The following is a 22,507-nucleotide window of genomic DNA, read 5'->3' on the forward strand; positions in this document are numbered from 1 at the left end:
AAATATCTGCCTCTGTAACACTTTTTTGTATGTGTGTGTGTAGGGGGGAGGCTCTCTTTGGAAGCCCAAATTCTAGAAGCTTTTAATTTAAGGACAAGGGTTTTTGGTTTTATTTTGGTTTTTCTCATGGCTTATGCAGGTGCAGCCAAACGCAGTTTTCACAGAACAGTCTGGGACTGGACTGAGCCCTCACGTCCACCTCCTTCCTCCCACCCCACCCACTTGTGTCCTATTAAAACACGCTCCCTCTTCGGTAGGGGAACAGTGTGTGGATAATGCACAGCCCCCACTTCTCGAGGTCAGCCTCTCAGCATCAGGTGGATCTTCTAAAAATGCAGCACGTGTTATGCTTTTATTATTTTATAAATACATGCTTGCTTTACACAGTTTAGGAAACTTATAACCTTCCCTTCTAAAAAGAAAAAAAGTAATTTCATATTCAATTCCATTCTCCTAGTACTAAACTATATTAGGTAGCCGTCTAGTCGTTTATATATCTTTTCTGCAAACGTTATATAGCAATGTTTTACAACCTACTTTTCTTATTTTAGAATATATCATGGATATGTTCTGATAAGTGTTTCAATGTTTCTGTATAGCACCATTTTAAGATCTGTATAATTTTCTCCTGCATAGATATATAGACGTGACATAATTTATTCAACCAATTTTTAGTTCTTGGATAATGAAGCTGCTTCAAATTTAGAGGCCTATAAATATAACTAAAGTGAATGTCCTTGTAGTGATAGCTTAAGGATTCATGCAAGTTTATTACATCTATCTTAACGGTGTATTTTCATCATCTGTATTCTAAAAAGAGGATTAGACAATGCTGTGTTTAAAAACTAAGACTTTGCTGTGCATACATTTCCCTTAGAGTTTGAATTACTTTCATCCTGACTTTTCAGGCCTGTATTCCACAAAACTGATGTATTCTGGGGACCCAGAAACGACCTTCCCCTTGACAGTGTGTGATTGTCTGGGTTACAGAAGGATCATTTCGCAGATGGCAATGCGGCAGTGTTGTCATGTACACATGAAGGATGTTGTGGGGCAGGAAGTAAGGTTATTCTGTTTCTTTAAACGTTGCATTTTCTTTTTCCTCTAATTCACATGTCCTCTGGTTTGAGCCTCCATTGAACCCAGTCTCACCCATCCTCCACTCTTACGACCGTGGTGGGGTTCTGATTTGGAGTAGAATATCTGAAGGAAGCCCTCTCGTCTTCACCTTCAGCACTTACCACTTGGCCCCTTGTCCCATTGCACCAGGCCTCATGAAGCTCGACTGCTGGGGAGGGGTCGGTGGTGAACCCGGGAGCCTCCTAGGTTTAGGCACAAGCCCGCCTGGAGAGACCATGCAGCCAGCCCCACTCTGAGGCTCTGCTGCCTGGAAGGGGGTGGGGGATGCTGGGAGGGGCTGGCCTGCAGGTCATTTGGTCACTGTAGCTCTCAGGTCTCTCCTTGTCCCCACCACCCCAGGAACCCCTTCTAGCTCTGTCACTTCTTCCTCCCACACTCTCAGCTTCAGAGCAGGCCAATTTCTCAGAAAAGCTCCCTGTTTCTGGAACCTCATGCATGAGTAGCTGGGCAGGAAAGGAACAATACCTCTCATTTTTTTAAAAAAATTATTTTTTACCGATCAAAGAGAAACAAAAGTATTACCTTGTTAAATTACTCTGCCACAAATACTTACATTTTTATTTAAAAATTTTGACAATTAGAATGGTAGCGAGCTGATTTCAAGACATAGGAAAAGTTTAATTAGATTGTACTGTATTTGGCAAAAATGGAATTGTGGTTCAAATATTAGGTTGGTGCAAAAGTAATCGTGGTTTAAAAGGTTAAAAATAATTGCAAAAACCACAATTACTTTTGCACCAACCTAATAGAAGGTAGATTTAAAAAAAAAAAAAAACTCCAATAAATCCAGCTATTCATTTTCATAGATTGAATTCTGCTGGTATTCTCTCTAAAATAAAATTTTGGAACTAGTTTCAGGAGTTCCTGACATAAATTCTCACCTCCCACTTAACATTTATATATAATAAAAAACAAGTTGTGATAGGAAGGAAACTTTTGCTCTTTGTTTATGTTATTCATTTCTAATGCATGGCTTGTTACTCTAGAAGATATTCTTTTATTTCTTTTGAAGTTAAAGAAATTCAGTCAAACGAAGTGACTCCACCCCTTAACCTGCGGCTCAGTTCTCTGCAAATTGAAAAAGCCTTTGTTTCACCTCTCAATCTGTAATAATAAATGCCCCGGTAGCTGAAAAGCCATTGTGTGTAGAATCCGCCAAGGTTAAGCCTTGGCACCTCTATGAGGAAGTGCATTCCAGAGTCAAGAGTCCTGCACCCAGCCTGCCTGCGGCCCCACCCAGAGGAGTTCAGCGCCAGGGCAAGCGGCCAGAGCATTCCTGCAAATCTAAATGGCATCTAAGGAGGGGTAAAGCAGGAGGGGAGAGGAGATGGCAGAAAGGGAAAGTGCATATTTGTACAGGCCTTTCTCTGACAAGGTCTTGGCAATTCCCGGAGGTGGGTTCTTGTCAGAAGACAGTGTCTGCTATAAGTAGGCAGTACAGACAGACTAGTTGGCTATAATCCATAACGAGCTGTAAGAAAAGTAATGGGTGAAGCCACTTGCCATGGATAAACAATGCTATGATTGTCTGGTCCAGCTTTTGTAGTTCTTATGGATATTGCACTGATGAACAGAGAAATAAATAGTTGTCTTCAGACCACTGAAAAGCAAGATCGGGGGGCATTTTGGCATTCCCACTTGGAGTATGTGGAAGGTGCTGCAAGCACAATGCCTGCGGGGTCATGGAAATGACTTCTCAGTGATGATTCGTGCTCGTCTGCAAACAGACAGCTACTGCTCAGGCCCACGGCAGTTGTTTCTGTACAGGAGTGCACACGCAGTGTTGTCAAATCTTCCTGTGTTTTAAGGGAAGCATGACATTTGGATATTTATGTCAAGTTCCCAGAATTGTACATTATTGGCAATTGATTTCCTTTAAAGGAAAGTGTGTGAGTGCTAACTTGATGGCTTGAGGACCGTCTCTTCTGTGTGAATGGCTGATCCACCTGCCCTGGGAGTCACTGGGGGTTCCCCCAGCATCCCCCATGGGCATCACTAAATTGCATTCAATGCTCTATGACTCCCGTCATGAGAACTTTGTAGTTAGCAGCTCAATTGGCCAACTCCGAGGGATGACGGTGTCACACAGCTCTGGACCCTGTATTAAATGATTTACATATGGATCACTGACTGGCGTCTGTTGGTGACCTGAGGTGGGTGCAGCCCAAAGCAGGAGAGACAGAGGAATGCTTTGACGTAGTGAAGTACCGTTTCACTTGATGCCTCTATACCTCTGGCTGCTGAGAAATTATACTGTCCATGAAGTAATAGTCATACGGAACACTTCTTCTAATTGGCACCTTGTGTCAGATGTGACGTCAGCAGAAGCCCACCTTGGCTTGCAATCAGAAATATATCTTTAAAAATGTTTTTAAGGCAGATGAAAGCCAAGCTATGTGAGTAGACTGGCACATCAGACCGAGGACGTGTGCTCTAGTGAACAAACTACAGCTGATAAATCTGGGTTTCGCCTCAGGAGTCCATGTACTAACTGTGCAATGTTGTGAAGTTATTTAACCAGCTTACGCCTGAATTTCTTCATCTGTCAAATAGGGATATTACCCCTGCATCACGATGGTTGATGTCATGGGAATACTTCTGACTTGGGCAAAGCACATATCGAGCACAAGTAGAGGTTTGGGACACTTTAGTTTCCTTCTCCTAAACCAAGAGGGTGTCTTTCTTTACATGGTGTAGACCAGTCTGTCAATCCACCTGTCAGTCTTTGCATTATATTTACCATACAGCATCAACCTCACAGAGAAAGGATAATATATGCAGGGGAGGTGTGGCCTTTTGACAGCGATGGGTGAAGTCATTCAAGTATAGTGAATGGGGCATCAGAAGGACATTGGGTACCCCTGCTTTATTCTAGGAGATTCAGTATAAACGGTATGAGGGAAGTGGGCAAGTCAGAGTGCCCTCTGTGTGTAGGTTTTTCGGCTCTCCCAGCAGATTTTGAGTCCCCAAGGGCAGCTGTTGGCAGGTGGTGGGTATGAGCAGCCCAGAGTTAGGGGTTGTCTTCCGTACTGTGCTCCTATTTCTCAGAGTAGCCTGTGCCGCCCATTTTTCTCCTCTGATTTGTACCCCCCACCCCGTGCTCACTTCTCCCGAGCTTCTTTGGGATATTCTGTGTCTGTGAAGAGGGAAAAGCAAACTCCACACAGTGAGTTCATAATAATGATGAGACTGGGGGATCATTTTAAGGTTCACCTAGTTAATTATTCCGTCTTCCAAGTAAGGTGGTTTTCCCTATTTGAGGTCATTAGCGGCGTGGCCTACCCGAGTGCATTTTTCATGTCAAGCAGACAATGGAAACAGAAGACAAAGAAAGGGCAGAGCTGACAGGGCTTGGAGACGGGAAGCAGAATTGTTGAACAAACAGACGTGGGGGTTCTGGGCCTGGGATTTCACAAGTTAAATCCTAACCTCGCTTCTACCACGTGCGCAGATCTGTTGCTGTGTTTGTCATCACAGAAATGGTAAACTACCTAAGAATTTGCATTTGTATTGGTCTGATTGTGCCATCCCACAATGTCTGCCCTGAAAGGCCAGGTCCCCTGAGGAGCTCCATGAGGTAGGGGAATGTAGTAAGCAGCTGTCATTGAGTGTCACTGTGTGCCTGCTACTGTACTGGGTACCCTCCAGGCAGTGTCTCACTTGTTTCTTTTAGAAACTGCTGTGACTCTCAATGTACAGGTGAAAAGACAGAGGCTGGAACTTGTCCAGGTCCCCAGAGCTGGAATTTGAACTCTCAGGTCAGTTAGAGTCCACAATGTTGAGAGGGAAACAAAGAACATGATAAATCTGTATGTGCCGATATGGAATGATCTCCAGCATACAGTACAAGAGAAAAAACAGCAGGGGGTGGCCCGCAGCATAGAATACACTTCCATTATATAAAAAGACAAAAATTAGGGGTGGGAGGATATGTGTACATATATACTTGCAGACAGGTTACGTAAGAAACTAGTAACATTAGTGGCTGTGGGAAGGGTGTTTGAAAGGGTGGAGATCAGTGGGAGAGAGATTTATTTTTACTATGCATTTTTTTAAGAGTATTTGCATTTTTACCGTGTCATACTTTTAAAAAGCCCTACAGATAATTGTCATGAATGCATTAAGTTCACAAAATGATTCCAAATGCACGTTCAGGTTTTCAATAAATATCCTTAAAAAGCTCAGAGCTGAGAACACTGATGTTATGCTAGGAAGGGTGCATCGTAATTCATGGAAAAAGTAATGGAACAATACAAGACGATTAATACAAATTTTCAATGTTAGGAATTGCTACTGCATTATAACAGATTCAAGGGGCATAAGACACATTCATACCTGTTCATTTTAATCCAGGCCTTAAAGTATAGCAGATTGTGTTGTAGGTCATTATGTCAGAGCATGCTTTGTTTCAAAAGAGGATGACTCATGGGGGAACCCAGAGCCCTTGGATTAGATGAAACAAAGGACAGTCGCTTTGTGTTGTACGTAGTGAGACTGAGGCCAAAGAGGTGAAATGATTTGCAAGTGTACCAAGTTCTGGAACCTGAGAATCACTAGGCACTGTGAGCAATGTCTGGAAAAAGACAGTGCCCTAATAGCTCTCAGACCCACTGGGTGCTTGATGGGTACTGAGCAGTATTTGTTTATCTTCCCTGGGACGGCTGGAGACAGGAAGGGAAGACATTTGTATAAATTTTCATATAAGGGAATTAGAACAACGCATTCTGACCAAGAGTTCTTATGAGGGTGGTTTTGGAGATGATTTCTAGAAAATTTAACAGAGTGTTAACTTTGTTTTAGAGGGAGTGTGCTTGTGACACTTCTCCTTCAAGGTGACAAATTAGAATTAGATAATCTACAGAGGCGTGGTCCACATCTGTGGGATCCCACTTTCTCTTCACCCTGACTGTAAGAATTCCTGCTAAGGGAGTCATAGATTGTCTCTTGACTGATTATATAAACTTTTGCTTTGAGAAGGCATGTGGTACAGCGGGAGGGAAAAAAAAACAAAACAAAAACAAACTTGTAACTGATTTGAGTAGACTTGAATTGCTGTTCTAACTTGGCCACAGTCTGTAACACCTCATTCAGCATTCTGAGCTTTCGTCTCATTATCCGTAAAATAAAGGAATTGGGTACATAAACTTTAAAGATCCCTCTTCTTCCTATAAGTTTCTCTTCTTCTGTCTGGCTTACCGTCCCAGAGTGGAAAGGACCAAATATGGAGGGGAAAAAAGAAAAAGAAAGATTTTTAGGAAGCCTTATTTTATAGACTTGTGAAAAATATCTTGCCAGATCACAAAATATATTTTTGTCATTGGAAATACATGATATTTTTGTATACAAAAGCAGGGCTGGTTATTTAAAACTTGAATTCAAATGAAACTCTTATTGACAAATTAGATGAAATGAATTGCAACAACTTTTGCATCAATATAGTTTTCAAATTATTCTTTTAGTCCAAGTTGACCAGATGAAACTGAAATTTTAGTTCTAATTAACGCCTAGTTAGGAATTAGTGCTTGTGGGGTACAAATAAAAAGAGACCTTTCAGGATGGGTTTTGCATGGCTTTGTCTCTACTTTGGACTTCTGTGTGAATGAACATAACCAGAGGCTAGTCTTCTCCAGAACTTACTAGAACTTTTAGAATCAGCAGTATGAATTGGCTCCACCTTGGCCGTCATTTGTGGTGTCAGTTCTTGAGGTTTTACCAGGATTTTACTAACTGTTTAGGCAAATTTCCCTGCGTTCTCACCCCTTTTTCTTCAGGGGTTTAAAGGTGTGTCTCTACCCTATTTGAGCTTCTCTTTTGACATAGATCTCTTAGGCAGATGGCACCTGAGGATTCCACACCTTTGTTTTACCGTCAGACTCAGGATTCATGTTGGTGATTTCTCCCCCAGCATTTTCTTCAGACTTTGAGGAATCTGGGATTGATTTCTATGGCACTGCTTGCCTTACTTACTGGTATCAGTGTGAAAAATATTCAGAGTTCCCGGGGCTCACGGTTTCTTTGGCACGGGTGGGGAGAGGAGGTGAAACAAGTGAAAGAGGGAGAAGCTACTGTCGCTGAGGAGCAGGGTCTTTGATCAGTGCTCTATGCTGATCTTGAGACCAAGGGTCCTAGAGAGGTAAGAAGACAGCTTCTGTAACAGTGGCCCCTCCCCCACCCTCTTCTCTCCTGATATGAGAATGGGATCCCTGAGGAAACCCCCCAACCAATTTCCTTTTCCAGAGAAGCTGTAATTGGAGACCAGAGAATAAGTCACTCAGCTTGGGAGAGCCATGCCTTTCGGGGCGGCTAGGACAAAACTCCCTGTGAACATAGAAGCTGGTGTGCAGAGCAAGGAGAATAGACTCACTGAGTAACACTGAAGGATGGACCATGCGCCTAGAGAGGAGGATGGCGGAGGAGACTTAGCCATGAATTGCAGTCTCTGAGATCCTGCTGTGTCTTTAGGATGAATCCCTAATTTGAGCTGGTTTCCTTGCACCTCAACAGTGGATAACCTTACTTAATATAATCTTTTGGGAAGCCTGTGTAGAAGGTGGCTGGTTTTCTCATTTTACACCTGAGAACACCGAAGCTCAGAAACATTAAGTACTGATTCAAGCTGGTAAGAACAGCATCAGAATTTGAACTCAGGTCTTGGGAGGACACACATTTGGAAAGTAAATGCAAAATACTTTCCATTTAAAAGGGTGGGAGGCCTAGAATTCCTTGAACATACCAAATAATTTAGGTGTTTTTTTAAAGTGTCTTTCCCATTATTGTGGGATTTCTTTACTCCACTAGATCTACTTATTTCTTCAGATATTCTTGAGAAGACAGTATGTTCTGCTCATTTTAGAGGAGCAGCAAGTCAGTCTGCTTTTACATCAAGTCATTTTTTTTGTTTTTTAAAGAAAATGTCAGTGCTTTGGGACCTTTTACTTAGCACAGAGGGGAACTGGCAGTCACTGGTGGCTGCAAGGAGCGTTAGGTAGATCATATCAGGTGCACATTCCAGCCTCTTGTTCTTTGTTGTTGACACTCTTCTCTTCTGCCTTAAAGCTGATGTTTATTTTCATTCTGTGAAAGATTTATTAATATATGGCAACCCTGGTTAGGTTTTCTCTAAAAAGTTAATGTTTCCACTCTTCCTAGGAGTGTTTAGCATTCCATGCATAGCAACCAAAATTAGAAGAGAAAGCAAGACTAAAGGCCTATTGTATATTCAAGTTAAATGTCATAGTTTTAGTGAGTGACCGTAACTGACACTTTTTTCCCTTTCCCTTCTCATTCACCAAGAATTTATATTGAACACCTCTTTCACATAAGACCTGTGATATTGTGATTTATAATCAGAAATGTATGTTTGGTCTTCATCCTGGTTTCTAGTATCAGAGCTCCTAAAACTCTTGTAATGTTTTTTTTTTTTAATTAATTTATCTTTGTTTTGGAATTTTCTAAGTGATAAGAGCCACGAAGGTGAAAGGAGTGACTTTTGTTACTCATAGCAAGCTCCTTTAACCACACTGGAGTTTATGTTGATGAGGCGACTTTTGGAATGCCCTAAGGATGGGGGCTGGTTGCCAGGGGAACCAACTGAGTGATTAGAGGCATGGAACTTTCAGTCCCGCCCCATGATTTCCAGGAAGGGCCGAGAGGTTGGAGGCTGAATCAAGTATTACTGGCCAATGATTTAATCAATCATGTTTATGTAATGAAGCCTCCATAAAACCCCATAAGGTCAGGGTCCTGAGGGGTTGGTGAGTACGTGGAGAAGCAGGAAGGGTGGTGCTCTGGGAGAGACCACTGGAGTTCTGGCCCCCTTCCTGTGTGCCTCTCCCTAAGCATCTCTTCCATCTGGCTGTTGCTGAGTTATATCCTCTACTAAACCAGCAATCTAGTAAGTAAACTGCTTTCCTGAATTCTGTCAGCTGCTCGAGCAAATTAATCGAACCAGGGGGAGAGCGTCATGGAGGAACCTCTGATTTATAGCCAGTTGGTCAGAAGCACAGATAACAACCTGGACTTTTGATTGGTGTCTGAAGTGGGGATAGTCTTGTGGAACTGAGACCTTGACCCATGGGATCTGACACTGTATCCAGGTAGATAGTGTCAGAACTGATTTAAATTGGAGGACATGCAGTCAGTGTTTCCTGAGCATGGAACAATGGAGGAATTATTGGAAAAAACAGGCAGCAGAGACCCTATTCCATGGAGCACAGAAAAATGAATAAAACGTGCCTCCTGCTCTAGAGGAATTTAGTCATATAAAAATAAAACAACAGTTATTTAGCACTTACTAAATGCCAAGCACTGTGCTAAACACTTTCTGTAAATTATAGAATCCTCATATCACTATATAAGTAGATGGTGATAGCTCCAGTTTACAGATGAGAAAACTGAGGCGTGGAGGAGTTTAATAACTTGTCCAAGAATTGGAAGACCTGAGGAACAAATTTAGGTTTGTATGATTTTCAACCTTGTACGTTGTTAAGACGCTTTGTCAGACTGGAGAAGTGAAAGAAGTACTTCAATGTGGGCAGGATGTGACAAGAGTCATAGAGTGGAACACGGAAAGAGGTCTAAGTGTCCCGAAGGGTAATTTGCTTATGGCTAAAGGTAATCCATAATACTATTGTGAGGGAAGTGGTTTTTGAAGGACAGATGGATTAAGACAGAAGATATCAAGGTGGGGTATGCAACTCCTGATGGGGAAGGGGTGCAAGAGGGCTTTGTAAGGGTTATGTGGGAACAGGCAGTTTTGATTCAATCAATTTCTAGATTCTCTTTCCTGGAAGGAACCTGCCTGTGACACTAGACTTGCTGGTTCTTCTCTCCAGCTTGCCCTATCCCAATGGACCTTTTCCCATTTTCTAAAAGAAAGGCAGACCTTTTCCCCATCCGGAATCTCTTATACTGCTTTGTTCTTAAATGTTAAACCTCCTGGGTTGACGCTGGCCAAGTCAATGACCTTAATTATCAAGTGGCACATCCTTTTCAAAGTCATTTCTAATTTTGTCTTTCAACAAAATTGGAGGAGGACCCAACTGATTGTCACCTGATACAACACTCAAAATCATTTTAGATAATATATCACTACTTATAGAGTTATATACATCTACATGTAACTCTTAGAAGTTCTTTGGGACAATGGTGATATCTTCATAACAGAATACTTTACATAAACCTCTATTCAGGTGAACAAGGTTTCTCACCATTGAGCATCTATCAAAAAAAAAAAAAGGAACAGAATTGTTGCTAAACTGTTTCATTATAGCAGAAAATAATATTCTTGAATGGATATGATCCATTTAATCAGCGGGAAAACAAAACTCTCTTGTTTGTCTCATTAAGGGTTATTTTTTAACAAAAATTATGTTGTTTAATAATTATTTATCAGCATTAGTGTCATATACTAATATAATATTAATAATTGTAATGATAACTTATTTCAGAAGAAATTTTTAACACCTAGAGCTTTATGATCATGGGAAATAAAGTTTGATTTATTTCTATTTTTTGTCACAGGGAAGTAAAATAGGGTGACGAATAAGAACTTCCAAGCATAAAACATATTACTTCGGAATAAATTTTTGCAGAGGAGCTGAAATTGAAATGCAAATACAAGGAGAAAAAAGAGTGCTATGCAATCTCCAACTGCTAAACTCATTTCATGTACTTTTAAAATGGATGACTATGGGTATCAAATTTCTATGGTATTTTATTACATTGGATACATTTAAGAGAGTCATGAAGCAGTTTCATTTTAAAATGTCAATATTTACTATACACAGCAAATGACACCCTTTGGTATTATTTAAACTTTTGATGAAAAATGTTAGATACTATCTTAGAAACATGCACTGAGGTATATAGTTTTTCAAATTCTTTTAGTGAGTGAGTACTTGGGTAAAATAGTTTGAAGAACACCGAGTTAAGGCCTCCTAGACAGAAGCTCAAATATGGAACCAAAAAAAAAAAAAAAAAATTTCCCAATATTGTCTTAGTTAAATAAGCCTTTTAAAAGCAATCATATATACAATTATATATATCTTGTATTTATATGTACTTTATATACTACTACAATTGCATAAAAAAAAACAAAAACACAACAGAACCCTCTAAAGCAGTGGAGTAGCACACTCCTATGAAACAGAAACAACTTTCGCCCAGATATGGCACTGTCCACCTGCCCTAGACCAAGTGAGCATAAATTGCTTGAGAGAAGATGGCTAGAGGTTTGCTGTAAGGATGCTCTAAATTGTGTGGCCTTGTTGAAGCGGTTGGGGGAGTGCAGGAGTACTACCAGGATAGGATGTAAGCGTTTATTCAATTCTCTTCCCTCACACTGTGTCCTCATATCACAGGAGGAAAAACTTGGTATCTAAGTGATTTGCCACACGTCCTACTTCCAGCCAGCCATTCACAGATGGGTGTTGTCATTGGGTCTAAGAGGGCTGGAAGGAACGATGGGCGTCTCTCTGCTGTTTCCGCACCTGGCAGCCCCTCCGGCATACACAGGTGTAGACTACAAGTTGGTCAGATGGTAGAACCCTTTCATTCTACTCTGAGGGTCTTAAGGGGGTGAGGAAATGCCTTTCCAGGCTCAGAAGTGCCTTTCTTGTTTTTGAACCTGGCATTCTGTCCCACACCTGTGAGTACTCCTAACTCAGTGGGTATGCCTCTATAGCTCTGGTGGAGGGCAGCCGATGAACTGCCTTCATTTCCCCCTGACTTACTCCCAAGCTGATCAGTTTGGTCATGAGGAAAGCAGATCCAGGAGAGTGTTGGGTTGGAGAAGAAGAAATTGGAAGCAGACAACAAGGGAAGGGATTGTTTATGCATAAATATATTTTCCTAGCTTCTTTCTCATCTACACTCATTCTTTATAATCTACCCTCTAGCTTTTTAGCAGACTGCCTTGTTTGCTCCTGCAGTTGACATGTAGCCAAATCAGTGTTTTCAAAGTCTGTGTATTTGTGATAATAAGCCAACTGTGCTTAAATACCATCCTTGGGACTTTTGAATGCAGAAACTCTCAAGAAAAGTGGGGGTCTGGCTGTCTTTTTAGTGTGAGTGGGCTGATGTCAGGCATTTGAATTTTAAAGAATTAGACATTGTACTCAGAAATGCCTCTATTTCCAACTTATGTTCTGAAATTCAGTTTTGTTTTACATAATTTAATGAGTATTCTGCCAAGTATAAAACCTTTCATGATGATAGAGAAGAGAAAAAAGAGGAAAAAAAATTACACACACACACACATATACATATATAGTTTTCTTGGTCATTTTACTTTTGATCATAATTTGTGGTGTTAGAAAAATATTTGTTTTAATTTGCTGATTTGCTGTACTATCTGCCATTTTTCTCATAGTACTCAGTCTAAGGGCAGGGCAGTCTGAAACCAAAGCAAAGTGACTTTGTACTGTCAGTGTGAGAAATAGAGTTAAAATGTATTTCCATTTGTTAGCTCATTCTAAATTCATGAATATCACGTTTCTTCTGAGAAGTCGTACTGGGTTAGATCATATAAAATTAGATTGGCTTTACTAAAACCTAATAATATGTTGTATTGGGAGTTGTTATAATCTGTCCTGGTTATTTATCTTAAGCATTAGATAGAGTTTATTTATTTATTTATTTAAGTTTAGAGAAGAGAAGATATAGATTAAGTGGCATAAAAATTAGCCTAAACGTTTGTAAATTTATCATATTTGAGTGTTCTTAAAGTGAAATTATGTATTGTAATATTGCTTTTCTAATCGGCTACTAGTCCTTTAGACCATATAACAAAATAAGGCATTTTTTTCCTTGCAAATATATATGCTTTTTCATTTAAATATCATATATTTACCTTCCATGTCTGTTCTGTAAGTTAAAAATCACTGGCAACATTTAAGTCACATCAAAGGTTTAATTTAGGTTGACAGATATCAAACTGAACTACAAATTTTGTGACACTCATCATACTGTTTAAATGCAAAGTGTTTTTATAATTGAAAATCCATGTATATTCATCACCAAATCTTGACATCACAGAGATGACTTTTAAGAATTGCCCCCAGATCAAGTAGCTAAATAGCTCCTGGGAGAGTTCACCCTGTTTCTGACGGCCACTTTTCCTGCACTGAAGGTGAGGGTCACGTAAGATGAGGGCACGCAAATGTGAACAGAGCCACGCCACACAAAAGCCTGGCAGTGGTCTGAGGCACACAGGCTGGAAGCATGTGTGTATAGGGTGCTAAAAAAAGAAAAAAAATGAGACCATGGAAGATTGGACACTGGCACTGCAGTGCTGTCTCAGCTGTAGGGAACTGTGTGGGCCCATATTAAGCTGTAGTGTCTAACATTCCAGAAAAGGAAAAAAAAAATCACAGGTCATGAGCTAGATATGGTTCCTTAATAACCGATAGCAGTCCCTGGATAAAATAATTCTTCCAAATGTGACCAGCCTCTTGAAATAAAGCCCTTTGTGTTTTTACTAGGAGCAATATGTGAAATGATTTGGATGCTCCTAATTCTAAGTGGTCTTGCTACACTTAATATTTTGACTAAAATAACATACAGATTTACGTAGGAGCCTTAAAAACGTTATGTCAAGAGCTGATCTTTGTTACAGGTCATCTGTGGCTGTCATTTGAAAGAGCAGCGTGCTATAGCACAAGGTTGTTTAGAAAGCTCTACAAAGTAGCCCAGTCCTGTAGGATTCGGCCCAGGTCCTCATTTCCCGTATTACCACATCCAGGTATTTTTAGTCTTAGTTTTGACACTTTTTAAACATAATTATCCAGAATTTTCCCTTCTAGTGGGAAAAATAGTAGAAACAGAAATACAGCCATTATAACAATGGACCTTCATTGAGTTCATGCCACGGAGAAAACACTGTGCTGGCAGTCATGGGGAGAGGGGCACAGTGACGTGTCTCCTTTTATTAAGATTTTGAGACCTTATTATAAAATAAATAAGTCATGGGGATGTAATGTACAGCATGGTGACTGTAGTTGACAATACTGGATTGCTTATTTGAAAGTTGCTAAGAGAGGAGAGTTCTCATCACAAGAAAAAAGTTTTGTAATTATGTATGGTGACAGATATGAACTAGATTTGTGGTGGTGATAATTTCACAATATGTACAAATGTCAAACCATTATGTTGTTAATATAATGTTATATGTAAATTATACCTCATTAAAAAGATTTTGAAGCCTTATTAACTTCTATTAAAAATTTAAAAATTAATAATTTTATTTTGTATACTATAAATATTTTATGAAATGAATACATAGTAATTTCTGTTTCTAGATATTTTAAATGGAAAGCAACTGTTTGGCTTTATCTAAAAGAAAGAGTTGCCCCAAATGGAATGATTTGTGTAATGTAGGAAAATTGCCCTCAGTGTTTTATTTCTTGAAGTGGAGAGTGATTAAATAGCCATTCACTTTATAATAGTTTGTTACACTGTTTGCATACGTATGATATATTCTTTTCTGGTGGCCTATTATAATTTACAATGAAAAAGGAATGGGGAAAAAAGATTTCTCCAACCTCCAAATAGCTCCTGGAGCGGTGCCTGAAATTCCATTGTTATCACTTAATTATTTTAGTTAATATTTGGCTTCTCCTTTTCCTCTTTAACATGGAACTGCTCTGTGGCCAGTAATACATGAAGACATGAGTCCTTTACTGTTTAGGGTTTGTCAGATCACCTCTTCTCTATAACCCAAGAATCTGAGCTAATGTAGAAGGAATGATTCTGGAAGGTCGTAGATGATGAGGAGAGAAAAAGTTAGTAGTCAGCAAAACTGGGAAGTTAGTAAACCTAAATAATGTATAACCTATATTTCTCACCTTTGCATATTTCAATAATGAACAAATAACCTATCTTTACTGAATTGCTTAGCCTTCTTCTCAAATGGTAGTATAATAAAATTTCACTAATTATGTGTTCCCAGTAAGTTATTGCTTTTAAGTAGCTTCCCACCTGTAAGTCTGTTTTCCTAGTAAGGCCTTTAAAACCCAGGCTTGTCCAGTTCACAAGTTATAATAGAGTAGGGGAATACCTATAACCAGATTTTTAGTTAGTAGTCCACTGTCTTCAGTATAAAAGAACCATGAATTAGACTGTGTTACAGGCAATACCTTATCTCATTTATGCTGTGTATGTGAGAATTATAACTGTTGTGTTAGTAAAATAGTTCTGACAGTTGAACAATTTGTTTTGAAGAAGCTGGCTGTTTTGTTTGTTGAGTGTCTCAGAGAGAACATGCACATGATTTTCTTTCTCCCTTGAAGTCTTTTAGAAAACAATCCATCTAGTGTTTCCTTCTTAAAAATTATGATTTGGATATTGTGAATAACCAAATATTGGTTTCTTTAAGAAACTGTATTCACATATATAGTTGGAAATTTTTCTATTTTAAAATATTGCTCAGTTGTTTGTCTACCTGTTCACTAATTTTGGGGGGAAGATTTGGATGGAAGGAAAGTAGGTGAAAATGATTCAGCAACCTTACTTTCCCCAAGATGGTTAGTTGTTAGACTAAGAAAAGACTAGTCAGTCTAAAGAGATGGGGATTGGAGCAAACCCAGGCTTATTCTTCAGAAAGTTACACAGGGCTTTGGTTAATGTGATGCTTTCCTCCGTGCTTCAATTGGTGTTAATGGCACTGGGTATTGGTCTGTCTGCTGTGCTTCCTCCTCCCCCAGCTTGGGAATAAATATTAGCCCTAGCTACATGGAAGTCCCTTTCATTTATATTATGAATTAATAATACCCACTGAGAACAATGCCACATTAAAAAAAACACATTAGGTATAATTAAAAATATTAACATTGGGGTATACCTGCTGTCTGGGGCACACGTGAATTCATCCCTCCCACCACTGCCCCAGGGCCATACCACACAGAGTTTTCCACATTTGAGAAGCAGCTCCATCTCAAATCTGTGCCTGGAATTCTGGGAATCTGCCCTAATGATTTTATTAATGGTTGTGGTGAAATCGACAGTGACTGGCCACTGCTACTGTCTGATGGCACAGGGGGTAGTTCAAGGGAATTGGTTGCGTCCCATTTGTAATGAAATTTCCCGGTGAAATTTACCATAGACTCCAGTGTGATTGTTTTCTAATGCCTGGATTCTGAGTGTTGCTCTAGCATGAGCTGGAATTAATGCCGCATGTATCTTCAGTCTCACCTTTGCATTTCAGGATTACAAAATAGGAACCAAAATCAGATATTGAATCCACATCAGATTCTTTAACATAATAGTTTTTTGGACCTCTTCTTTGAAACCACTGTTTTCTGTGTCCAGGGTGTATTCATTAATATTTATCTTTCCTGATGGGTATCCTAACATGCCTGCAGACTGCTCCAGAGGGGGTCGGGGTGCTCAGTGTTTCTCTTGTTGTCTTTCAGGCTCAGTTGCCCTGGAGAGAAAAAATTCTCCTCTTAATTGTCTATGGGATGTTCTTTTCATTGGACATTCTTTTTGCTTGTCTTCTAAAGAGTCTGATTCTCCCCATGGGCCCTTAATTTAGACAGACTTTTTAAGTATTTGAGGGTGGAACACAGAGGGCACATGTGTTGTGGTGGTTTAGATGTAAGTCTCTGGAGCCACACTGCTGGGTTTCAAAACTGCTCCCCCCCTCCCGCCCCGCTCCCCTCACCCCTTCCACCTCGTGAGCTATGGGACCTTGGGAAAGGCCCATCTTTTTTTAATCTTTAAAAATGGGGATAATGTTAGTATTTACTTCATAGGATTGTTTTGAGGATTACATGAGTAAATAGACATGAAGTGCTTGGAATAGCACCTCATACATAATAAGTGCCCAATAAATATTAGCTTTTATTAGTATTACAAATTCATCTCATGACTCGAAAACTATCAGTGGCTAGTGCTGATTACACGTTGGATTGAAGGACTCAAACTGTGGATATACCCCTGCAAGGTGCTTCTCTGAGGTGGACACACAGGCGTTGGAAAAGAGTTCATTGAAAAAGGACTTCAGGCGCCCCCTTGATGGTTTCCCCTGCACCTCCCAGAGTGAGGTGTGTGGTACTTAAGAAGAGTCATCAGCCGTGCCCACACATGGTCCCTGAAGGCATGTCAGCCTCTGTTCTGAGAATGGGATCCAGACTTCCTGGATGGGCCTAGCCCCTTCACTAATCTTTATTTGGAGCATGATTTGCTGGTGGCTCCCTCTGCTGGTCCACCTAGCATATATGCAAATCTGTGGGCTAACTGCTTTTAAAAAGTCAGTTTTTGGCTTTTATATATATTTGCATAAACACATTGGAACACGCTGTGTGCATAGGTGATACAAATCATATCTATATTACTCTTTTATTTTGCCATCTGTATAATGCGTTGGAATATTTTCATAGTTTCAGGTGTGAAACATTCTTTTGTTTGTTTTAGAATGGGCGCTAGCATAGCAAGCCAAGAAATGGCAACTTCTTTACAATATAGTTATCAATTATTATGTTTTACATTTCAAGATATAGCACTAAATATCTTAGAATCTTGTTTTGACAGTCTCAAGTAAAGCACGTCCATGATGTCGGGTGTTAGTTAATTCTCAAAATCTCAAAAGGTCCCATTTTAAAGTTGTGTCATAGCCTAGACCCCCTACGCTAAGGAGGACGGAGGGTTTTACAGGTCACAATATAGCACCTCAGATTTATTGTTCAATTCATTATTGATTGAATGATAACTTATGAATACGATGTGCTGTGACATCCCTAAAATTGCATTTTAAAATAACTTTTTTGCTTCTTTCTGTTTTCCTATCACTGTCTCCTCCTTCCTTCGTCTTTCCTTCTCCCTCTTTGCTACTAGGATCAAACAGCCTAAATCGGGTAACTGCAAACATGGAAAATGGAGAAAACGAAGGAACAACTAAAATTATTGCACCTTCACCAGTAAAAAGGTCAGTCAGTTCCCTGAAGGCACATCACACGATATGCTGTCACAAAGACGATTGTTCCATTGGGCAAGGTTAAGAATCTTTTCCCTTTGATAATTAACTAATACTCTTGATCAACATAGTCTGGGGGCCATAGGATCCTATAAAATGCCAGTGAATTACAAAACATCAGGACCTACCTCTCTCATTGGAAGGAAATGTTCCTGTTGTCAGAACATAGTGAACTGAAAGATAGCCGGTGCCCTGCGTTCTTGGCAGCCAAGTGAAAATTCAGTGTGATTTCTTACAATAGCATGGTGTAATGGATTAACTCAGAGGGACCTATGAAATAAAGTAGATGATACTCATGTTTAATGTACTGTGTTCATTACAGCGGTGCACTGAGCTGTGGCCCTGGAAAGAGGGTTTATAGCATTTAGAGGCGCAGGGCTTCAGAAGTCAGTGATTGCATATGTATGAAGAGTTGTCATGATCCTTTGCATCAATTTTCCCAGCACCCTTCCCCAGCAGAAAGACCTTCTCTTAATATATTACATGGATTGTTTCCCTGAAAGATCAGCCTTGTTCTCTAAGACACTATTTCCGTGTCATTTTTTCCTATCTCCAATTATGTTCGTGGAATAGCATTTTAGATGTACAATGAGCAGCTTTCATCCGCTCACTTTCTCTCTAGAGATTGCTCCACACACAGCATGGAGAAGTCCGAGCTGTCAGAAATACGTGACCTTGAAAGACTCCTTAGATCATCTACTCCATCTTTTGTTAGTAAATTACGGTGTCTTCATTTGGCTGGATTGTGATTACTTGGAGGAATAGAGTTTATAATTTCTCAGCAAAATAATTCGAAGATGCGAGGAGTCTCAGAGTTGCAGTGTTTTCCCCCAGGGTTTTGACTACATTCTCTTTTGCTTAGTTCCAGAACACTCCCTGTACATAGTCTCTTTTTGGAATGCCAAGTTCTTTGTCTTTACATACACGTCAGCTTACTGTGCCTCCCTTCGTCAGCCTCACAGCTGTGGGCAGAGTCAGCTAATCTGTATGTACAGGGTGTGTTATGGTAAGTCCAACATAAGAACAGTAATCTTCCATGAAATTCAGATCCCAAGCTTCTTAGAATGTATAGAAGCAGTTCAGTCTCCTTTGTAACTGCATCCTTGCCAACTGGACTGATATCTGAAGGGCTGCCAGAATTTTCCCACTCAGGCTCTAGATGAGAAATAGCTTACGGAGTCAATGCAGGTAATTTGCTGCCCCGGATTTAATTGTTCTTTAACTTGCGCCTACTCTCCTCCTAATTCCCTTTCATCTCGCTATTCCATTTCCCAGTCTCTTTTCTTTCTGATTAAACACACTGAGACACGCAAGTGTGCGGACACTTTTTACTGTTGTATTAAATATCTACCATGTTTATTACTTTTCCTCATTTCAAAAGTAAGGTTTTACTTTGGAAATTTGATATTCCAAAGATTTTTAACCTTTATAAAAACAGCATATTGTTCATATTGTGAAACCTACTACTATCTACTAATACTATGAGTTACGTGCTTTTGTCAAATATATTTTTTAACCTTATATTCCTGTATGATTATAATATGCTAGGGTACAAGTTTATTTTCATTTTTTGAAAGAACCTTATTAGCTTTTTCTCTCTCCTCTTTCTTGGCTGTTAGAACTCTGCTGTGACCGCGTTCAGAGGACAATTATGTAGCGGATTCCTCAAAAAGCCAGGGTTAAAAGTGGATTAGGAGTTAAGTAGTGCTAGTATCTTTTTCCAAAGCTGAGACTACGGGGGAAATGAGAGGTGACACCCTTCCCCACCCCCATTGGTGACTGAAGGCTTCTAATGAGTCCCTTCCTGGTGGCTCCCTTGTGTTTCTAAAACAGTTTGTTGTGATTGAATAACAACTCAGTTATATCTACCTACATTCTTCGGGCAGAAAGACGATACTGGGTCAGGAAATAGCATTTGAAAGTCATTCTGATTTGGAAGGATGATGCCAAGATACGGTGGAAACTGGGGGCAGGGGAAGGTCAGTGTGGGTCGCCTTCACCTGCCCAGAGCTGACTGACCTGCACAGACTGAGACCCAAGTCCAGAGCAAGAGGGTCTCTGACCACTGCTGAAAAGGGAGCCAGCCTCACCAGCCTGGACACCCCAGCTTTCTTTCTTTGTCAACTTTCTTCTTTTCTTGCCTTAACGGTTGCTCTCACTTCCTGTCCTGCAGGTGGATTCTCTTAAAAGTTTCAAAACAGTGGATGACCTGGCTTCTGTTGCTTTAAAGCAGTAAAATTAGAAAGAAAGAGGGAGGGAAAAGTCTCAAAAATACTTGCTGGAGACGTGTATTTTTTTTAAGCATCCACTTCTTATTCTTTTTGGAATGGAATGAGTCATAGATATAAATAAAACACACACATTTGCAGTCATTTGTTAAATAATTTTACTGAAGAAATAAGTATGTAACTTTTATTTTCTAACTAACTTGTTTTTCATACTTCTTTTATTTTTTTAATTAAAGCTTTAAGAAATCAAAGAATGAAAACAGCCCTGATACCCAAAGAAGCAAATCTCATGCACCGTGGGAAGAAAATGGCCCCCAGAGGTAAAGAGAAGCATTGTTTTTCTAAAGGAGAACAATAGAAAAGGGGTTAGCATTGTGCCTCTGTCAAATAATGGAATCCAACTGCTTTGCGGCTGGTCATGCCTAGCTCTGGACAAGGCAGTCAGATTCCTAAATCAGCGTGACCGGGAACTCCTGAAGTAGAAATCAACAGGATGTGTCCTAATATGAAACTCTCTGTTGGAAAGACAGAAAGGAGAACTAGTATATATTAAGGAACTGCTTTGGAACGTCATTGAGATGGTTTAGAGAAAGATATATTTCTGAAAACTCTAAATGAAATATACTAATGATAATTTCTCTAATTTCATAGTTCTTACAAAAACTTTAGTTGTAAAGCTAAGCAGATAAATAGTGATTCTAGAAGACCTTTGTTCCATATATACAGAGGGTGCCAAAAAATGTGTACACATTTTAAGAAAGGAAAAAATTGTATTAAATTGTAATGCAGAGGATAACGCTAGCATCCATTTGATTGCCACCATCTTTTGAATGAACGCCATACTACACATTGCTACTGTAAAACATCTCTTAAAATGTGTTTTTGGGCACCCCCGGTATATATAGTTTAGTTTCTTTTGTTCATAACTACCAAACCAAGGACAGACCTGCATTGTAACTTACTGGCTATATAGTTATAGTGGTTTCAGGTATGATCACCCAGGGGTTCAAATTCTAGCTTTACCACTTTCCAGCTACTTTGCTTGGGCTGCTTAATTACACATTCTGTATTTCTGTTTTCTTTTTTTTTTTAAATGGGCCTAATAATTGTACTGCAGTGCTTAGGGTTGATATGAAGATTAACTAAGATAATGAATACAAGGCTTTCAGCTGGGCTCGCACCTGGCATGTGGTAGGTTTATCATAAAAGCAATTTGTTATTATTTGTGTCTGCTTGTTTCTTACTGTTGAAGGTCAAAGCCATTCTTGCAAAATAGGAACTTTTATGATTTGTTTTACCAGCTCTTACCTCTTTTTTCTTTTAATGTATCTTGTCAGCAAAAAGAACTGTGTGCCCCTGACCCAGTATTCCCTTGCAAGTACCAACTGTATAGTTATGACCACTTTCCTAGAAGCATCATGCTTAGGGTTAGGGCCTTTGCTCCTCTAGGACCTCTGTAGGCGTTATTGACCATTCCTCTTCCATTCCAGTGGACTCTACAATTCTCCCAATGACCGTACAAAATCCCCCAAGTTTCCCTACATGCGCCGCCGAAACCCCTCCTGTGGGAGCGACAATGACTCTGTACAGCCAACCAGGAGAAGGTAAGCTGAGCACCGCCCATCTGCTTTTAGTTTTCTATAGAAGCTCTGAGTCCCACTCACTTTTTCTCACAGGTTATTCTCATAATATCATGGCTGTTTGTGTCCCCAAGTAAACAGAAAGCTCATGGTCTTGGAGCTAAAATAAGCTAGGGATCCTGAAGCATTTCTCTTAAACAGTGAAGGTTTCAGAGAATCATTTCAGGAATATTGACAACTGGCTTTCTGTATTGTAATTAAGACTGATAAGTTAAAAATATGTATACAAATGTATTTTAACAATATATATTATATACAAAGGGTGCCAAAAAGATGTATGCACATTTTAAGGAAGGAAAAAACTGTATTAAAATTGTAATACATACTCAATATTTACCAATAACGAAAGATGAATACAAGTTACATTTGACTTCTGCAATTATAAGAGGTGCTCAAAGTGGTTACCATCGGCGCCCAGACCCTTCTGATTACAGTGAACATTGTTTGGTAGACTTCTATGGTGAGCGTGTAAACTGTTCCAGCACCGCAGCAGAAGAAGCAGGATTTGTTGCTGTGCGAGGATCTTC

The 22,507-nt window shown here is 39.8% G+C and overlaps 1 protein-coding gene across 2 annotated transcripts in view; it reads left to right on the top strand.

Moving 5' to 3' along the window:
* EPB41L4A (erythrocyte membrane protein band 4.1 like 4A) overlaps positions 1 to 22,507 on the top strand; it is a 235,008-nt gene that overhangs the window by 161,013 nt on the left and 51,488 nt on the right. For both annotated transcript variants that reach the window (XM_019727789.2, XM_019727788.2), the window contains exons 13-15: positions 17,974 to 18,064; positions 20,577 to 20,660; positions 21,831 to 21,944. In XM_019727789.2, the coding sequence (XP_019583348.2) occupies positions 17,974 to 18,064; positions 20,577 to 20,660; positions 21,831 to 21,944 (289 nt within the window). The remainder of the gene's footprint in view (positions 1 to 17,973; positions 18,065 to 20,576; positions 20,661 to 21,830; positions 21,945 to 22,507) is intronic.

This window comes from Rhinolophus sinicus, linkage group LG03, assembly GCF_036562045.2.
Source record: "Rhinolophus sinicus isolate RSC01 linkage group LG03, ASM3656204v1, whole genome shotgun sequence".
Taxonomy (NCBI): domain Eukaryota; kingdom Metazoa; phylum Chordata; class Mammalia; order Chiroptera; family Rhinolophidae; genus Rhinolophus; species Rhinolophus sinicus.